Consider the following 20,247-nt stretch of genomic DNA (forward strand, 5'->3'; position numbering starts at 1 on the left):
CTCCTATTGTTGGACGGAGGAAGTATAATTTTACGTGAAGAAAAAATTACTATATTTAATATTAACAAATATCTTCTATTAATATCAAGCTTAAAATGCATCTAGATGACAAAAACATTCAAATCAAATCAAATTTATGCGTACACCAATTTGTGTAATGAGTCACGAGACTCACGACGGTAGGTTGTCATGCGCTTATCAAATCAAATTATTTATAGTAATACTAATAATTTGAATAAACGTAGCTAGGGACGTAAATCGGGCTAACCCGTTTGGTTTCGAGCCAACCCACTCGAGTTGTCAGATTATTTGGGTACGGACTATTTGGGTTGTGAATTTTTCAGGTCATAAATTTTTCGGGTCATAAATTTTCAGTCCTAATCCTAACCCGCCGGGTTTCAGGCTAACCCAACGGGCTATTCGGGCATAAAAACTTTCCAAAATAATCTCTTGTATAAAAAATTTCCTCTTTAAAATGATTTGAAATTTTAAATATTTTTTCTTTTTTGTTTTGTTTTAGAACCGTATAAATATCTTCAAATTTTCATAGTTTTCTTCAATAATTGTTGGAGAGAAGTCTTTCATCTCAATCAACTACAACATAAACAATGATAAATCAAAATTAAATCATTCAATTTGAATTAAAGCTCGTGTTCGTGTCATTATCTTGGCATTGTTCATAATTAATTCTTTATGAAAATTAAAAATCATACCTTACATGAATCATTATTAAAATGACAAATATATTAAAATTTTGATGGATTAGTTCTTAATTTTGTCTTGATTGACTTTGGTGATGGTAAGGCACTAGTAGCAAATGATGTGACGATGAAATAATGAGTCGGGATGGAACTTGAAAGTTGATTGTGTGGGATCGAGTGGAAAAGTGTAGAATGAAGATTGAAAAAGACTAATTATTACAAAAAACCCAACTTAATACTTTTTAATTAAAAGTTGCAATCCATCGGGCCAACCTGTTTAACCTGCCAACCCATTCGGACTATAAAATTATAGCGTTAACCCACAAATTTTACCGAGTTATTTGGATCGATCCACAAATTTCAGATTGGACTGACATCCCTAAACATTCACGTGAGAGAATGACAAGTAGCCCCTTTAATTTTTTTTTACCTGTGACACATTAATAATACGCATCTATATAATAAATATACATTTCCGTTATCTATTGCTAATATTATATTAATAAAAAAAAGTTCTCAGATCCCATGAGTCGTGGAATCCATTTTCTTGATTTACTAGTGTCTTACGAATATATTTGAAAATGTATACTATCAAAGTCATTATTAAAGTCAATGGTAAATAAATTATACCACGGGATAGAAAATAGTTGCGATCAGGGTCATCTGGGTCAGTTCTACCTGAGTTAAGATTTTATCTCAGATATTTACATTTATAACCTTATATATTTAGCAAGCTATATATTTCAGTTCTCATTGCCTTCCCTTTTTTTATTTGACTACAAATGTATTGAATCCACCTTTGGCGGAATCCGACTAATTTTGCTCGACCGAGTTTGCAAATTAAAGCCAAAAATCTCGCAGCGGGTAGTGGAATTTGAACCGTGACCAGTGACCTTGTTGCCTTCCTTTGTTAAAATACTAAATGGTACTCCCATTTCTTTTCAGAATCATCATTCCTTTCTTTTTACTATCATATTATTCATTTCTTCTAGTTCTTACTAATCTATAGTAGCCATTACATTCCGTTCATTATCCTTTATTTAACAAAATTACATTTGCATACTTTTTAAATCTTAGTACAATTTATAGTTCAAAATTACTTTTAAATTAACATAAGTGATATATTCTATACTATATTTTATATTATATCAGTTCACAATCAATGGTCTATTTTTCAATTTTGATCGATCCATGAAAGTTAGTGCTCTCTACGTCGTACTCAAGATGTCTATCTTTTATTTTGGTAAATGGTCCACCACTTTTATTCACTCTTTCTCTATTTATCTACATACAACTAACAATATTCTAATCAGTGTTGGATCCAAGATTCATAAACGGAGGGGGCGAAATATATATATACTAGTAGGTTGGTTTAGGGCGAAAATGATTATTTTTTCCAACTTTCGGGCGACGTCAGGGCAAACGGAGGGGGCTGACATGGTAATTTTACGTCCGGATAAGAGGAAATTAGTCGCACGGAGGGGGCGACCGCTCCCCCTCCCTCCCCCACCACCCCCCCACATCCGCCATTGATTCTAATTATGGAAAAATTCTCTATTTATCTACGTATAACTAAAAATATTCTAATTATGGAGCATTATTTTTCTTTCTTCTATTTTATTTATTTTATATTACAATCCATGTTGTCCAACTACCAAAAATAATGGTAGTGGATGGAGGTAAAATGAGTTCAACTTTTTGTCTATAATTCTATGTCTTGATCCATGTTGTATATTATGATTCGCGAACTTTTTTCAACCTTGTTTTACTCATTTTCATATTTATAGTATTTATAAGTTATGAATATTTAAAATTGAGGTATGGCGACATGTTGCAAATATGTTACTCTATTCCATGACATTGATTTTCTTTTAGGATTCGTTTGGTACACGTAATTGAGATTAGAATTCTACGGAAGTGAATTACTATAATCCAATTTTAAATTCTTCGATGGTAAAAATGATGTAGGAGTATGTAATTGTGTGTAGAATGTGTAGTGTGTGTGAGAGAGAGAGAGCAATGTGTTTGTGTGTACTGTGTAGGTGGTCTATGTTGTGTTTGACAGAAAGAATAAAAGCAAACACTCAATCCAGAAGATCATGCAACATCTTTACATTTCACATTTCCGTTTTAATTTTTCTGCACTCAAATATGGAAGGAAACTACTGTCTTTCGTCTGGGAAATCATTCAAAGTCATGTACATCCTCCAGCAGCAGATAGATCAACTTATGCTCTTGAAAGTATGCTTGCTCGCGATTTGAAGTCCGACTCGTGGCCAAGATTGCTGGATGATGACGTCAGCGATCTAGGTAAAGATCTTGAGTGCCACATTACTTGTGATCTGATTGAAGAAATTGTCAAGGATATCTATTCATTGCGTACTTAAGTAGATTGTGGAGTCGGATAGTTTGGATCGATCTTTGTGCTCCATGGCAGCTCGACTTCTTTGTAGGCATAGTAAATTATCTCAAGCCCAAGAAAAATCGACGAGGAAAATATGATCATGCTGTGTGAAATGTGTATAGTGTTATTATTCAGTAAGCACGGCTGAGGTTCACTGTAAAAGATTGTGGTTTGCATATATTGGTGTGGTTGTTGTAGAAAGGTTGCTGGTTGGATAACTTAATTAGTTATGATTTTTGAATTAGCCTTTTATTGTATTTTGTATCATAAATAATAAATTTAAAATCCGTTCTGTAATGATCAATGAGAAACATGGAATTATGATCAGAAAGAAATTAATGAATAGCAATTAGTCACTAAGTCAGCTTCAAGTCTAAACAATAGTATTATTAGGTGGAGACTTTTATCACTATACTGATAATTACAATCATAAGTTTCTCCATTATTAAGGTTAAAAACATTACCTTTTAGATTAACTCTATAAACAATAATCATAATTATCTTAAAGGCCCAAACCTCAATTATTAATTTTGACGACAAATTCATACAATCGTGCATGTCGTATCTACTTTGGGATTTTAATCTACATGTAATGTTTATTAAATTTTTGTACATTCTTTTCATTCACTAAAGACCCACTATCTTATTGTTATCAGCCATTCAATTTGCTCTTCCCACAACTAGCCCAACTAGATTTAAATTAAATTTGTGGGTGTCTATTCTACTTCTCATGAATGAGAAAGGAAATTCAGAATAATTAGTGGTATACTATTAAACTACTACTAGTTAGATATAGGTATTGATGATTTGACAATGATGGAGTATATTTTTAAGGCGGAGATATAGGAATTGGTGTTAATGTTAATGAATTTCATTGGTTAGTTTGCGAACATGTAGTTTGACTGGACGGTCGCATTTATGTTCATATGATTGACACAATGTTTTGTAGTAGTAAAATCCAATAAATAATGCTACAACAAGCATTATAGGTGACACTTTCATGTACAAATATACTTTCTCAATCCAAAATATAATTCATTTTTGACATTTTAGTTCATATTTTAAAATTAATTTATTTACTTTTTGATAAAAAAAAATTATAATCTAAACTTTATTTTTCACTAATAATAATATAATCACTTTTTTATTCTTATCTTTCTCCTTACCAATTGCATAATAAAACTCATTTGTTTTAAATTCTGTAATTTATGGGATGGAAAGTATGAATTTATAGTGGACGATGATAAAATTTGAATTTTAATCAATGTAAGCATACCTACCAATTACCATTATTCTCTTGTTCACATAGGAGACATTATTATTATTATTGCAAATATTTAAATTCAAATAATGATTTTCACGAATATTGAGTTGGGAGGTGGGTTGCATTATTCAAAATTGAAATGTGACTTAATTGGGGAAGCTTTCTGGATTTCCAAATAATTTATGATCCCAAAAATAAGAATATACTAGTATTTATGAGGTGATGATTGAGCAATATACATAAAGAAATACGTATTGAATAAAATTTGAGTGCAGATTTTGTGACACCTCAAGACCGTACCTTTCACACTCCGACTTTGAATTCAATTGGAACAGTCGCCGCTGATTTCGGGCGAAGAAAAAAAAAAGTAGATAAAATTGCACTAAACCGGGGTGAAATTTGCGTTCATACTCCTCGCACATGTTAACTGCTCATAAGCCCTCTCCAAAAACCTAAGTGCTTCAAACCCGCTTTCTTCCCCCTGTGCCACCAACCGCCGCTGCTGCTTCGGGTGAGTGGAACTTTGAATTCCACCATTGGCTATTCTCCTTTCTCTTTTTTGCTTTTGAGATAGACGGATCCGAATTAGGGGATTTTGATTGCCCTGCGATTTCTGAATTTGTGAGTTTTAGTCGACGGTGGAGTTTGGGGGTCAAGGTTGGATTTTTGTTACTATTTCTTTACATTTTCCCTCCAAATAGGGCAAAAATGTCTTTTCAATAAACTGTCGTAAGATTGGAACAGTCGCCGCTGATTTCGGGCGAAGAAAAAAAAGTAGATAAAATTCTACTGCTCCTCACACTATTCCTTGTCGCCATTCACATTTTTTAACAATTTGTATATATAATTGCCTCAATTCACCGTCTTTTTTGCTTTGCTTTGTCGTTACCTTTTTCCTCTTTGTCTTTCCTTTACCAGCAAATTCAGCCACCATTTCTTGACTCTATGGACTGGGAAAAGCAACCGCCGCAGCCGGCGGACGAGCCCGGCGGCGGAGGGATGTTTGTCAAGGTCATGACGGACGAGCAGATGGAAGTTCTCCGCAAGCAGATTGCTTGCTACGCTACCATTTGCGAGCAGCTCGTTGAGTTGCACAAATCCCTCACTTCCCAGACCGATCTCGCTGGTAATTTCGTCAAACATCTCTTCTACATTACTCTCACTTTCGATTATTTGTGGAAATCGTGGGAATTGAGGGTTTTGAATTGGAATTCGTTTTTGGATTGGTAACTCAACGGAGATATGTAGTCAATTGAGTTTTGTTGTGATTTTTTGGAGGTTTTTGGTCTGTGCTTTTGGTTTTCTTGGGTTTGTGCAGTAATCAGATGAAGCTTTAGAGGTGATTAGGCTGCTTTGTGATTTTTACTTATAGTTTACCATCTTCATCCTTTTATGATTCTGATGCCATTTTTGGTCTGTTTTAAAAAATGTTACCATAGTGAGAAATTGTTGTTTGATGTTTGGTTTACGTTTATGTCGATTTTAGTCTCAAAAGATACCATCAAATGGTGTAGATCAGATGATTTCTCTTGTTTACTAGGATGGAAATAGAGGTCCTCTTTGTTTCCGCTGCCATCGTTCTCTAAGCCCTCTGAAGTATAACTTTGTTTACATTCTGGAAACCGAGTATTCTGTACAACGAGTCGTTGAATGGATAATGAAGGAGGAGAGATTTTCTTCACTTAACCACCTTTGATAAAGTGTTTGTTTTGTGAGCAAGTGAATCTTGGCCAGAAAGTATAATGGGAAACAATTTGTGTCGTTGTTGTTTATCTTTCTTGTAAACTAGTGCTAGTATGGATGAGTGATTTGGATGTGTGAAAATTTGTATGTTCAGATTCTGATGTTAATGAATTGTCTTCCTCGGTCAGGAGTGAGATTGGGAAATCTATATTGCGATCCCCTGATAACCTCCGGTGCCCATAAAATCACCGGGAGACAGAGGTGGACCCCAACGCCTATGCAGCTTCAGATTCTTGAACGCATTTTCGATCAGGGGATTGGAACACCGAGCAAACAGAAGATCAAAGAAATAGCCAGTGAGTTGTCTCAACACGGCCAGATTAGTGAAACAAACGTCTATAATTGGTTTCAAAATAGGCGTGCTAGGTCGAAGAGGAAGCAGCAGGCTGCACCGTCAAACAATGCTGAATCTGAAGTCGAGACAGAGGTTGAATCCCCCAATGATAAGAAAACAAAGCCTGAGGAATTTCAACCTCAGAACATCCTAACCTCCAGAGCAGAGGATCTCTGTTTTCAGAACCCTCAGACGAGTTCAGCAATACATTCTGTCGATCCAAGAACCAGCAAACCTGAACCAATGTTGCCCCCTGAAGGAAGCTCAAAGTTTGGGGGTAATTTTGGGCAAATGTCCTTCTATGGAAATATGTTATCAAATCCAAGTACGTGTTTCTCCCCAAAATAGTAATTTCTTCTATATTATGTGCTTAGATTTACCAGATTGTAACTCCTAATGCGTTAGATCATCGTTATCTGATAATTTGAATCTTCTCAAAAAGGAAAGAACATATCCTATAGCTCTCAACCCTTCCAAGGGGTTTTACCTTCCATTGGAAGGAAATTGGATTTCGTCATTTATTTTTCGTCCATAGTTGCAGAAACGAAAAATTAGACAATGAACCATTTTAGCTTTCAGAACTAAAGGAAAAGTATCGATGATCAAAGATGAATATGGGATTTTCCTAGGTGCGAGCTACTAATAATTGAAAGCTGCATTTATGAATTCCTTTAACTCTGATATTAAAATTTCTTTAATAAGATGAATATGTTATTCTTGCTGAAATACACACTTTGACCGCATAAAGTTGTTCGTATGTGCAGGAATGGACCAGTTCATAGGAAAGATAGAAGTCCCCGGGAACTACAATCCTTATTTACAGCAAGACGACTACAACATGGATGGATAAGCATATAGGTCTCTTGACTTCTGGCATATGTGCTTTATGAACTGAAAATATATTAGTTTGAGCTGATTAGTTACTTCTACTCGAACTTGGAGACTAATGCTGATCTTGTCATCTCGACTCCACTTTGAAGATGAAATTTGTCTTGCCATTTTGTTGGTATGACGAATGAAGTTAGTATTATGATACACATATATCACTCCAGAGTCGGGGGCTTTATTGTTCATTTTCGATTTGTTCTTTTTCCTACTGTCTCACTCCGTTGCTTTACGAATATTGTGTGGCTTCTCTGTAGATTTGCCAGATTAACAGATGTTCTTACTTTGGGTCTTTGATGATTGTTTTAGCAACATCTGAATGTCTGATAGTTGGGAAAATATAATGATTCATATGATATTTTGTTTTTTTTAGAATAGGCGTTTGTTTGCAGGAAATTTCTGGGCATAAAATAGTGTTGTTGTCTTATTTGATTTTCAGAATCGTGACAGGCAGTCAGACACTTATGCTAAATTCCTAATATAAAATATTCAATATCAGCCTCTCTATATCATGCCAACTAGCAATATTTCATAATACTCATAGGTTCGTGGATCAATGAAGTGAATCAAAAGACAAAAATAAGCCTCGTTGGGTATCACGAAATTGGAGTTGAGAAATTGGAATTGGGGTCTTATTCCAATTCCTCTCAATTTCACAATTTGATTTTTTTTTTTTCTAAATTTGAAAATTGACATTTTAAATAGTTACAAAATTGAATATTTTCACGGAGTATTATATAAACACAACACACATTTTGCATTGCACACAGTTACAGCCACCCACACTCACTACACACACAGTTTCACACACATTTACACATACACTCACAGAGTCACTACACACACACACAGACATGGGCAGACCCAAGTGTATTGGGGAGGGGCTTATACACACACAAAGACATGGGCGAACCCAAGTATATTGGGGGAGGGGCTTAGAGCATGAACAGGGGCGGAGCCAGGAATTTATAAGGAGAGGGGCAAATTTATCTATGAAAAAATGTTAAAAATTTGAGAAGGGGCATTTAGTAAGAGATCGCAAGAAATAAAATTTATATTGCATAATATATATGTGTGTAGAACAATATGAGGAGGGGCAAATGCCCCACCATCCCATAAGGTAGATTCGCCCATGAGCATGAATAACCCTGGCCCGGATTTGGGCCGCAAGTCCCCTCCACGTCATCATCCCCTCAAATTAGGGGTTCCAGGCCACAACTCCATTAACACCGCAGGCCACAACTCAGGCCACAACTATTCATTTCACAATATATTTTAATCGTAAAATAGAATACGTTGAACAATTAAAACCGGGAAAATTCATTGTTCAATCAGAAAATAGGAAAAGAAAATTACAAATCCTAGAAAAAAAAAATTACCAATACTAGAGAAAGAAAATTACCAAACCTAGAAAAAAGAAAATTACAAATCCTAGAAAAAAGAACTACTTTTTCTTCATTTGTGCGCGAAGGTATTCGATCATCTCACGGTGCAATTCGAGCTCGTACTCCGACATTCTCGAGGTATCCCTCGATGTCAACTCCGTCAGCTGGCCCATCCGCAACGTAATACTCATATCCGACATAGAGTCTGATATCTTGTCCAAGGATTGGGTGGCGGCGGCGGCATAGCGGAGTAGCTCGAAGTTGCCTTCCCCTTTGCTTTCCTCTTTGCCGCCTTTGTGCCCATCGGACGGCTTTCAGTACCAGGAGATGAGAGGAAGAAGTCATCGTCTGTCACGTTGAGGTCGATTGGCGGACCTCCTTCGCTCGAAGTGTAGTGTCCGGCGGCGACTTTGGTTCTCTTCGCCGCCGCTTCAGCCCCACCAGTGTACTTGAAGTGCTTCTTGCCGTCAGCGAAGTAATCTGCCTTGGCTTTGTCCACAAGGTCCATCTCGCTGTGCCCGCTCGTCCACATCCGGACTACGTTAGTCCACTTGCCATTCCACTTGTTAATCTCCTTCTGCACCCGACCCCAATGCTTGCGTAGCTTCACGTATGTACGCTCGAACGAGCCTTCGGGTCGACCAGCGTTGTACTTATCCGCAATCCGCTGCCAGAACGCTTTGCCGCTTTGCTGGTTGCCGACCACAGCGTCCTCGGAGACGTCGACGTAGTTCTTGGCCAGCCACATTGTCTCCTGCGGACTGTACTTCTTCGGCCCATCCTCATCGGCAACCTTGCCCTTGCCCCTCCGTGGAGCTGGCTCCATATCGCTGATATCGTACTCATCAGTGCTAACTGGCGATTCCATGTCTACATTGGTAGGCAGCCCGGGACTAGGTGTTGCATTTGGATCAGGTGTCGGCGGCACTTGCCAGTTCTGGGAGTTCACGAAATCGTCCATCTGGCGTTGGTCGTTGTTAAACCAATCCATAGAACTCAAAAAGTTTTGAAATGCTAGAGGATTGAGAGTGAGAGTTTGTGTGGAAGAGTTACAAAAAATGAGCAAATATAGTGTATAAATAGAAAAAAAAAAAAAAAAAAATTCGTGGGGACTTGCGGCCCGGCCCGAACGCAATTAACGCCGGGACGGGCCGCATGCGCTGCGGCACGGGCACGCATAACGCCGGCCGGGACGTGACTCGGGAGCGGCCCCGGGACGCAACTGCGTCCTCGGGACCGTCCCGGGCCGGGACGCACTTTCATCCAACGTTGAAATCGGGCCGGGACTCGCGAGTTGCGGCCCGGCCCGGCGGCGTTATTCATGCTCTTAAGCCCTCAATGAATTTTTTTTTAACTTTTCTATTAATTATTTTTAAAATTTATTCAAATTTAGTGTAAACTATAGTGTAAAAGTCCCTACAAATTATCTAAATTACTCAAATATATACTTTAAAATAAAATTTAGAAATCTCATCCCCTATCAATAATTATTTCTGCGTCGGCCACTGCACACAGAGTCACTACACACACACAATCATACATACACACAGTCACCCCACACTCAGTATTCACATTCACTACATACACAAACACATTGTGCGCGCACACACACACACATGCACACACAACTCTCTCTCACACACACAGTCAGAGTCAACACACACACACTACACATTTTACACACAATTACATATTAATTACTCCTACGTCATTTTTACCAATCAAAGAATTTAAAATTGAATTATAATTCAGTTCCGTAGAATTCTAATTCCAATTCAATTTTAATTTCATTTGCCGAACAGACCCTAAAAGAAAATTAATGTCATAAAATAGAGTAACATATTCGCAACATGTCGTCATACCTCAATTTTAAATATTCATAAATTATATATACTACTCTCTCCGTCCTCCATTAATTGTCCACTTTTGTCATTTTCGTCCGTCCCTCATTAATTGTTCACTTTCACTTTTTACTATAAATGGTAGTAGGTCTCACATTCTACTAACCCATTTCCCTCACATTCTATTATAAAACCAATATATAAAAGTGAGACATATATTCAATTAACTTTTCTACCTACCTTTCTTTATATTTCTTCAAACCCGTGCAGGAATCAAATTGGATAATTATTGAGGGACGGGGAATATAAATATGAAAATGAGTAAAACAAGGTTGAAAAAAAGTTCGCAAATCATAATTTACAACGTGGATCAAGAATTAGAATTATAGACAAAAAGTTGTGACCTAAACACTTAACAAAATCTGGGGCTACAGTAAGAACTCATTTTACCTTCATCCACTACTATTATTTTTGGTAGTTGGACAACACAGATTTGTAATATAAAATTAATAAAATAGAAGAAAGTATAATAATACTCCACTATTAGAATATTGTTAGTTGTATGTAGATAAATAGAGAGAGAGGGAATAAAAGTGGCGGACCATTTTACCAAAATAAAAGATGGCACGTAGAGAGTACTAACTTTTATGGACCGATCAAAATTGTAAAATAGACTGTTGATTGTGAACTGATATAATATAAAATATAGTATCGAATATATCACTTATGTTAATTTAAAAGTAATTTTGAAATATAAATTGTAAGATTTAAAAAGTACTATGTAAATGTAATGTTGTTAAAAAAAAGGATAATGAACGGAATGTAAAGGCTAATACTATAGATTAGTAAGAACTAGAAGAAATGAATAATATGATAGTAAAAAGAAAGGGAAGATGATTCTTGAAAAAATGGGAGTACCATTTAGTATTTTAACAAAGGAAGGCAACGAGGTCACGGTTCAAACCCTGCTACCTGCTGCGAGACTTTCGGCCTTAATTTGCAAATTCGGTCGAGCTGAATTAGTCGGATTCCACCAAAGGTAGATTCGGTACACCTGTAGCCAAATAAAAGAAAAGAAAGGCAATGAGAAATGAAATATAGCTTGCTAAATACTACTATAAGGTTATAAATGTAAATTCGAATATAAAATTTTAACTCAGGTAGAACTGACCCAGATGACCCTGATCGCAACTATTTTCTATTTCCCTGGTATAATTTATCATTGACTTTAATAATGACTTTGATAGTTATAAATTTTCAAATATATATTCGTAAGATACTAGTAAATCAAGAAAATAGATTCCACTATTCATGTGATTTTTTAGCTTAAAAGGGATCTGAGATTTTTTTTTATTAATATAATATTAGCAATAGATAACGGAAATGTATGTTTATTATATAAATGCGTATTATTAATGTGTCAGATACTAAATCAAGTACTCCCTCCATCCCGGCTAAGATGACACATTGCTTAGCCGGCACGGGGTTTTAGGAGTTATTGGTTAAAGTGTTTAATTGAAGAGGGAGAAGGTGGGTGTAAGTATTAAAGTAGAGAGATAAAGAAAGATGGATATTTTAATAGAAGTGAGAAAAAGTGATTGAGTGTATTAATTGGAGGGAGAGAGTTACCAAAAAAGGAAATGTATCATCTTAGTTGGGACAAACTAAAAAGGAAAGCGTGTCATCTTGAGCGGGACGGAGGGAGTAAAAAAATTAAAGGGGCTACTTGTCATTCTCTCACATAACGATGTTTACTCAAATAATTAGTAGTAGTACTACTTAATAATTTGATTTGATAATCATTGATGAAAAATGGCCCAAATGCATGGTATATTTTTGAAATCTTTGTAAACCTACCGTTGTGAGTCTCGTGACTCATGACACAAATTGGAGTACGCATAAATTTGATTTGATTGTTTTTGTCATCTAGATGCATTTTAAGCTTGATATTAATATAAGATATTTGTTATTTTTAAATATAGTAATTTTTTCTTCATGTAAAATTATAATCCCTCGTAATTATGCAAAAAAAATTACTTCATTAGTCCCATATTATTCGCACTTTTCTATTTCGGCTCATCTCAAACTATTTACAATATTTATATTTTAAATAAAAATTATAATATTTAATTAATATATTAAAGTTAATTAAGTAATCCATTATTAAGTGATCTCTCATTACACTTAAAATATTAATTTACATACACTAAAAAATCAATCCCAAATCATGACCTAAAATGAAAAGTGCGGGACAGATGGAGAACTATTTTTTATTCAAATTATCATTTTTTGGCAAAAGCTATAAAGTGAAATCATAAGTATTTCGAAATCCAAATTAAAAAAAATTGCAGTTTGTATGAAGGATTTCCGTGAAGATGGGAACTGAATGCGAGTTGTCCTACAAAATAACTTTGGCCACCACCTCTCAACCAAATTTTGTATTTACAATTGAATATACATTCCAAATTATTCGAAAAATCCAAATTTGGATATCACCATCATAATCAATAATAATTGCAGCACAATAATTTTTGCCAGTTTCCTCACTTAATTGGGCAGTTTCCAATAGCAAAGGGACATCTTCAATTTGCACAATCATTTAACAGACAACTTTGTAGTCACTGTACCACTTTTTTAGGTTAACGGGAAATATTATACCAACCATTTCTTATGCATTCGCTTTAATTTATCGAATGAAATTGGATAGCAATTAAATTGACTACTGTAGCACGAGCTTGTCGGTCATCTCTCCTCCACGAGAATTAATTATTGAATTGTTATGCAACAGCATATTACTTATTTGTGGTGGGGAATAAATATTGGCGTATTTTGGGAATTTAATTGTTTTTGCATTACGTATAATGGTATACTTATAAATTTGATATTGATCCATTTTGTGTCCAATTGTGTGGTTTTCATGTTTCAGTTTAGTTGTCATGTATTTGGTTGTTTAATGAGTTTGGTTAATCAAATCAAAGCCTTGGAGATTCTTTGTCGTACTACTCTCTCCGTCCATAAAAGATGTCACACTTTGGGATAACATAGGATTTTAAGAGATTTTGTTAGGTGGAAAGAGAAAATATAATATTTATATTGTTGTTGTGTGAGAACTTTTTTTTAAAATGAAAATATGACATTTTTAGTGGGACAAAAATAGTATTTTCTTTTTCTTCGAGGGACAAGGGTTCAAAGTTTCAAACGCTGGCATCTGAGTTGGGAGGATTTGTCACACAAATTTCTGAATAAATTAATTACTTTTACAAGATACCTACCGACTTGAGATGCCAAAGGTTTAGCAAATCGGCGGTTAATCTTGAAACCAGAACCACCGGTTACGGTTCCAAACCGGAACCGCAAAATTAATCGAAACCAGAATCGTGACATTTTGAATCGCGCGCCGGTTCAGGTTTAAAAAATCTGGAACTGAAACAGTGACAGAACCGCGAAAAAAGGCCGGAACACCGTTGGTTCGGAACTGCGAAAAATCGAACAATTAGTACCATTAGTAGTGTTGTTGGTGTGTTTGTTTACATAATTTGTTTGATCACTTGTTATTTCATGCATATTCTAGTAAGTATAAGAAGTCATACTGAGTGAACAACTTTTTCAGTTTTTTTCCACATTTAAAATCTTGAAAAAAAGGAAAAGGCACAGTGATGACCCCAAGATGCTGATTCCTTTCCACATTACATCAATAATTCATATACATGGTCCTAACAAACATATAGTGGTTTCATGATGGAACTAGAAATCCCTTTCCATCTTCAATCCTCACAACCTAAATCAATAATGCAGCCATCCCATTTTCATACATATAAAATGGTTAGTATTTTTGCTTAGTTGTTTCAAAGGAGAATATATTGAAGCAGAGAAGCAGAGATCAGTAGCCTAAAAATGGGGTTCTTCACCCTCTTGAAGGTGGCCTCGATGCCGATTGTGCAGATGCTGATCATAAGCATGGTGGGAGCCTTCATGGCAACTGACTATCTCAATCTCCTCCCGCCTGATGCAAGAAGCTACATGAACAAAGTACTATATATGTTCACAATCAGAGTAAAATTTTGTTAATTTTAGTTGGTGTTGATTAGTCAATATTGCAGATTGTGTACGTGGCCTTCACTCCATCACTCGTGTTTGGAAGCCTCGCGAGTACTGTCAACTTCCAAGACATCATCTCGTGGTACGTATACATATATTGTTTTAGTTTCCGCAGTGTAACTAAATTTGGAAGGATACGATGTAGGTGGTTTATGCCGGTGAACATTGGGCTAACGTTCGTGTTTGGGGCGAGTCTGGGATGGATAGTGGTGAAGCTACTTAGACCACAGCCATACATAGCAAATCTAATCCTAGCCATTTGTTCAGCTGGGAATTTGGGCAACATTTTGTTGATCCTAATCCCTGCCATCTGCAAGCAGAAGGGCAGCCCTTTCGGAGATGCAAATGCTTGCTCCACGCTCGGCCTTTCCTACGTTTCTTACTCTATGGCGGTACGTGACAGCAATAATAATAAAATCCTCTCTCTCTTAACATACAGTAAACTTATCAATAGTAACAGGTGGGAGCCTTCTATGTGTGGACGTACGCGTTTCACTTGATACGAAGCGCTGCTGTCAAATACAGAGCAGCTCTTGTTGAGGATATTCCGAGCAAGGATTTAGAGGGAGATGATGGCATTCACAAGTCTCTTCTTGTTCAACCTGTGAGTTTAATTTCTTACAGTTTGGTAGCTTCTTGTGAAAGGATGTAGGATGATGTGTAATGTTGTTTGAAGATTGAAGTGAAGCATAGTTCAAGGAAATTGGGGCAAGTTTTAGGGATTCTGCATCAACTAGTAGAGGAGCTAATGTCTCCTCCTGTGGTTGCTGCTGTGAGTATTTGATAGTATATTTCATATATGATCATCTGTATTTGTGGAATGATGTTGAAATGGGGTTTCAGATATTTGGATTCATATTTGGAGCAGTGGCGTGGCTGGGCGACATTTTAATCGGTGAAAATGCGCCGCTCAGAGTTATCTACGACTCTATATCCTTGCTCGGGTACGTATGAATGTATGTATGCATTAATATTTCTTTCACTTTATCTAATTTTCTCTATGTTACCTCAATGTAGTTTAGTACTACTATTTTCTTATTATTTATTTCTAAGATATACCGCCACTCACTTTTATAGCCCTATATTTGTTTTGTAGGGATGGAACCATTCCTTGCATCACCCTTATACTGGGAGGCAACCTAACACAAGGTACGTACGCGTCTCTCTCTAATCTCTCTGCGGGGTTTCGTATTAAAGGGAGGCCTGGCTCGATGAATGCAGGGCTGCGCAAGGCGAAGCTGAATCCGATGCTGATAGTGGCGGTGATAGTGGTTAAATACATATTGCTTCCTATGATTGGGATAGGTGTTGTGCTTGGAGCTGCACGTCTAGGATTCCTGCCTTCGGATCCACTTTTTCGGTTCGTGCTGATGATTCAGTTCACTCTTCCACCTGCCATGAACATTGGTAAGTTTGTATGGTTATTACATCCGTATTGATTGATGGTGTGTTGTTGGAGTTGTACGATGAGATGAAGGTGCGAACGACGTTGTTTTAGGTACGATGACGCAGCTGTTTGATGTGGCTCAAGAAGAGTGTTCGGTTCTGTTTTTGTGGACTTACTTGGCTGCAGCCATTGCTTTAACTGCTTGGTCCTCTCTTTTCATGTGGATCTTGACTTAGTTATGTAGTAACTCTTAGTATGCATAACTGTGCTACTAGAAGATTTTTATTTTGCATTTTTCATCTTGTGCTTGGTTTACATAAATGTGTGATTAATTAATATGGGTTTACATTTGGGCTTCCATGCATTTTACTGAATTTGGACTCTTTAAGATCGGCGCAGGTGTTTATTTGGGCGGGGCTCTACTTGACTTACAATTCCAATTAAGAAAACATACTACTAATAGTTTTATTACTATGTAACTGAAATAGAAGTCTTCCATTTCAAATTCAACATTATTTATCATAGAATTGAAGGTGTAATTATAATTTGAACTTTCTAATTCCAAATCCAATATTTAGATTTAAAATTAAATCCAAATTTCAGTTATTTTATATACTCCATCCGTCCTTCAATTTGTGTGTCCCACTTTTACCGGACATGGATTTTAAGAAATGTAATAGAGAGTGAGTTGAAAAAGTTCGTGAATTGTGGATCATATCTTTTCTATATTAGTTTTATAATAAAAAGTGAGTGAAAATGAGTTGATAAAATATGAGGTCTACTACCAAAGGAATTAAAATAAAGTGGGACAATTAGTATGGGACAGACTAAGATGAAAAACTGGTACATATAATGAGGTACGAAGGGGTAATGTTTACTAAGCCAATCATATGGAGTACCAAAGTGTTGAGAACTCCATGAGTGAGTTTAGCTTAGTAAGAGCATCCCCATCCGTGCTCTTAGCTAAGAGCACGGAAGTGGGTCCGGACCCACTTTTACTGCTTGTCCTTAGCTAAGAGCACAACACCCACATCCGTGCTCTTAGCTAAGGACAAGCTCAAGGGTCCCACCATTCTATTATTCAATTTAAATAAAAACATTTTCACAATATTAAAATGCATTAAAAATATCCGAAATATATTAAAAATTACAAAATAATTAAAAATTACATAATTAAAATCCTAAAAATTAAAAATTACATAATTAAAATCCTAAAAATTAAAAATTACACTACTCGTTGCCGAATTTCGCCCAAATGTGATTGATTAGATCTTTTTGTAGCTCAGTGTGGGCTCTTGTATCGCGCATTGTGTGTCTTCTTTCCATCCTCTCGTTCACCGTCGTATGCACACCTCGGCGTGGGGGAGACCTCGCGGTTGAGCTTCCGGCTTCATCCTCGTCGTAAAAGTTAGCCGCCATCGGTCCTTCGTCAGCTATAATCATGTTGTGCAAGATAATACACGTGTACATGATGTCGCGATATTCTTAACGTACCAAAGCCGAGAAGGGGACTTCACAATGTTGAATCGGCCTTGAAGAACACCAAAAGCTCTTTCGACGTCTTTCCGAGCAGACTCTTGACGCTGCGCAAAAAGAATCCGTCTTTGCTCTTGTGGATTGCTGAACGACTTCACGAAAGTCGACCACCCTGGGTAGATACCATCGGCGAGATAGTAACCCATGTGATATGCATTTCCGTTGACGGTGAAGTCGATCGCCGGTGCTACACCATTCAAAACATCATCGAAGAGTGGTGAAGAATATAACACGTTCAAGTCGTTGTTGGATCCGGCAACACCGAAATATGCATGTCAAATCCATAGGCGGTAGTCGGCGACCGCTTCAAGGATAAGTTGGGCCGCCACCTTTGTGGCCGCTTAAGTGTTGCCCCCTCCAAGCCGTCGGGCAATTCTTCCACTTCCAATGCATGCAGTCAATGCTGCCTAGCATACCGGGAAAACCGTGGACTGTTTCGTGAAGACGAATTAACCGTTGACAATCGTCGGTGGTGGATGTCCGAAGGAATTCCTCGCCGAAAGCAGAACGAACGCCGTCGCAAAAATTCTTGAGGCATAGGATTCCAGTTGACTCACCGACATGCAAATACTCGTCGAAGAGGTCAGTCGTTTGCCCAGTAGCAAGTTGTGGATGGCACAAGTACACTTTTGCAACGCCGTGAGACTTTGCCGACCGGTTGCATCTGCACCTTCTTGAAAATATTCAACGCGGGTGGACAATGTGTTGACAATACGCATAAACAACCGTTTTGACATGCGAAAACGGCGCCGAAAGTAATCTTCTGGATACCGCGGCTGGTCGGAAAAATAGTCGGCAACGAGCCTTTCATGGGCTCCCTCTCGATCATGAGGGATGTAGCGACGTTTTGCTCTAGTTGGTTGAGGAGGAGGGGCGGGGGTATTGGCGGCGACATAGGCTTCATAGGCGGCACGATATTGTTCATAATATTCTTGTTCTTCGCGCTCCGCTTCCGCAATGAGATTGGTGAAATCCATTTTTGAATTTTTGAGAGAGAGTTTGGATGAGAGAGGAAGATGTAGATGATTAGTATGAAAAAGTATGAATGAGGATAATTTGATGTGGAAAGTGGATGATGAATGTGTGTATTTATAGATGATTTTGGGATTAAAAAAAAATAATAATTCACAAAAATCCAAAAAAAAGACTATAAACGGCTCTATTTTTTGGGAATCCAAAAATATATATTTTTATTATTTTTTGGTATTATTTTGAAATATTTATGCATTTTAAAAAAAATAAAAATAAAAATCGAATTTGCCAACGTTAATGCCGTTGGCCAATCAGAGCGTGCCACGTATGGCTGCTCAGCGGCACGGACGGACGAGCTCCATCGGCGGACGGACGAACTCGTGCTCAGCGGCACGGACGGACGGATGGCAAAATGCAACCGCTGCGGATGCTCTAATGTTCACTAAGCCAATAATTTAATAAGGACAAGAGTGAGTACTCCTTTCGTCCCATTAAAAATGAAATATTTATTTTTTGGCTTGGAATTTTATGTAGTGTTATTTTATGAAGTAAAAAAATGGAAAAATAGAAATGATATAGTTTCTATTTTTAAATTTTTTTTATTTTTAATGAGACAATTTAAAAAGAAAAATAATTTTTTTAATAATTAAAAGGAAGTACAATAATAATTAATATAAGAACGGTCATATGACAGTCTTTTTGGAATGATTTCGTAGTGAAGTGTTTCATTCATCACCATATTTCCAAGTATTTCAATCATCATATTTAACTTTTCAAATGCAATTAACATATTTTTGACTTCTTGTTCACATAAATACAAATGATGGACATATTTTCAAGTTAATAACTATCTACATGTGAATTTGTAGGTTGGCGATATTAGGATTCAAGTCATTTTTTCAAGTTAATAATTATCTATTTACGTGAATTTGGAGCAATAATTTAGTAATTTAGACACGCCGAATAACATGATGATATGGTATATCCTGCAACTACTAATTATTACTACTATTTGATAACATGGAAGTTAAAAAAATCTCATTTTTATGTTAAAATATCCATTATCTTTAAATTTGGAAATTTTCCAAAAAATTAAAAGTTGGAGTAACATTTTTCACTTTTCAAAGATTTTCGTAACCCTTGATTAATAATAACTTAGGGGTGTGATCCGTTACTAATTTTCTTAAGTTGTCAACTTTACTAACTATTAAAAGTGTAAATACGATAACATTGAAATGTCAACATAAAATTAGTTGATATTTTAATACACTATTGACATTGATATTTAGAATGTCAACACAAATTTGTGTTGACATTTTAATATGATCGTGTTGATATTTTTAATACACTGCACTGACAAGTTAGCAAGTTAGCAATTTAAGAAAAATTAGCATTATAACGCATATCTGGTAACTTCTATAAATTTTAAAATTTTGTTATATTTTTAGTTTACCATTGCACATCAACTATATGGATGATGATAGTATTATATTTAAGTTTAAATATAGCTAAAAATAAGAAAGTGGTCTATATATTAACTTTATTATATTAAATTTTCATCTTAGTATTGTCATATAAAAACTCTAAATTAAAATATGGAATACAATAGATGACTGCTACATAAAACAGCAATTAATTCAAAATTGAAAAAGTATTTAACTCAAATTGTGCGTGACTTATTTCTACTTTTCAAATGA

General features: G+C 36.2%; 2 protein-coding genes across 4 annotated transcripts; both read left to right on the forward strand.

Moving 5' to 3' along the window:
* Positions 1 to 4,671: 4,671 nt before the first annotated feature.
* Positions 4,672 to 7,706, forward strand: WOX13 (WUSCHEL related homeobox 13). Of its 3 annotated transcripts, none has more exons than XM_089066201.1 (4): positions 4,672 to 5,026; positions 5,288 to 5,495; positions 6,241 to 6,771; positions 7,211 to 7,706. In XM_089066201.1, exons 2-4 carry the CDS (start codon positions 5,315 to 5,317, stop codon positions 7,294 to 7,296), a joined length of 798 nt encoding a protein of 265 aa, XP_088922327.1. In that variant the 5' UTR covers positions 4,672 to 5,026; positions 5,288 to 5,314; the 3' UTR covers positions 7,297 to 7,706. The 3 variants fall into 3 exon arrangements, with proteins under 3 accessions (XP_088922327.1, XP_047956402.1, XP_047956401.1); XM_048100445.2 differs by having other exon boundaries at positions 4,672 to 4,880; XM_048100444.2 differs by lacking the exon at positions 4,672 to 5,026 and having other exon boundaries at positions 5,144 to 5,495.
* Positions 7,707 to 14,277: 6,571 nt separating this feature from the next.
* On the forward strand, positions 14,278 to 16,430 carry LOC125216316 (protein PIN-LIKES 7-like). The gene is made up of 9 exons (XM_048118007.2): positions 14,278 to 14,586; positions 14,658 to 14,737; positions 14,801 to 15,047; positions 15,116 to 15,259; positions 15,332 to 15,427; positions 15,499 to 15,599; positions 15,752 to 15,804; positions 15,877 to 16,062; positions 16,154 to 16,430. The coding sequence occupies exons 1-9, from the start codon at positions 14,452 to 14,454 to the stop codon at positions 16,276 to 16,278; spliced, it is 1,167 nt and encodes a 388-aa protein (XP_047973964.1). The 5' UTR covers positions 14,278 to 14,451; the 3' UTR covers positions 16,279 to 16,430.
* Positions 16,431 to 20,247: the final 3,817 nt, after the last annotated feature.

Source organism: Salvia hispanica, chromosome 2 (genome assembly GCF_029641045.1).
Source record: "Salvia hispanica isolate PSC_SH4W2 chromosome 2, Shi_PSC_v1, whole genome shotgun sequence".
NCBI classification, from domain to species: Eukaryota; Viridiplantae; Streptophyta; class Magnoliopsida; order Lamiales; family Lamiaceae; genus Salvia; species Salvia hispanica.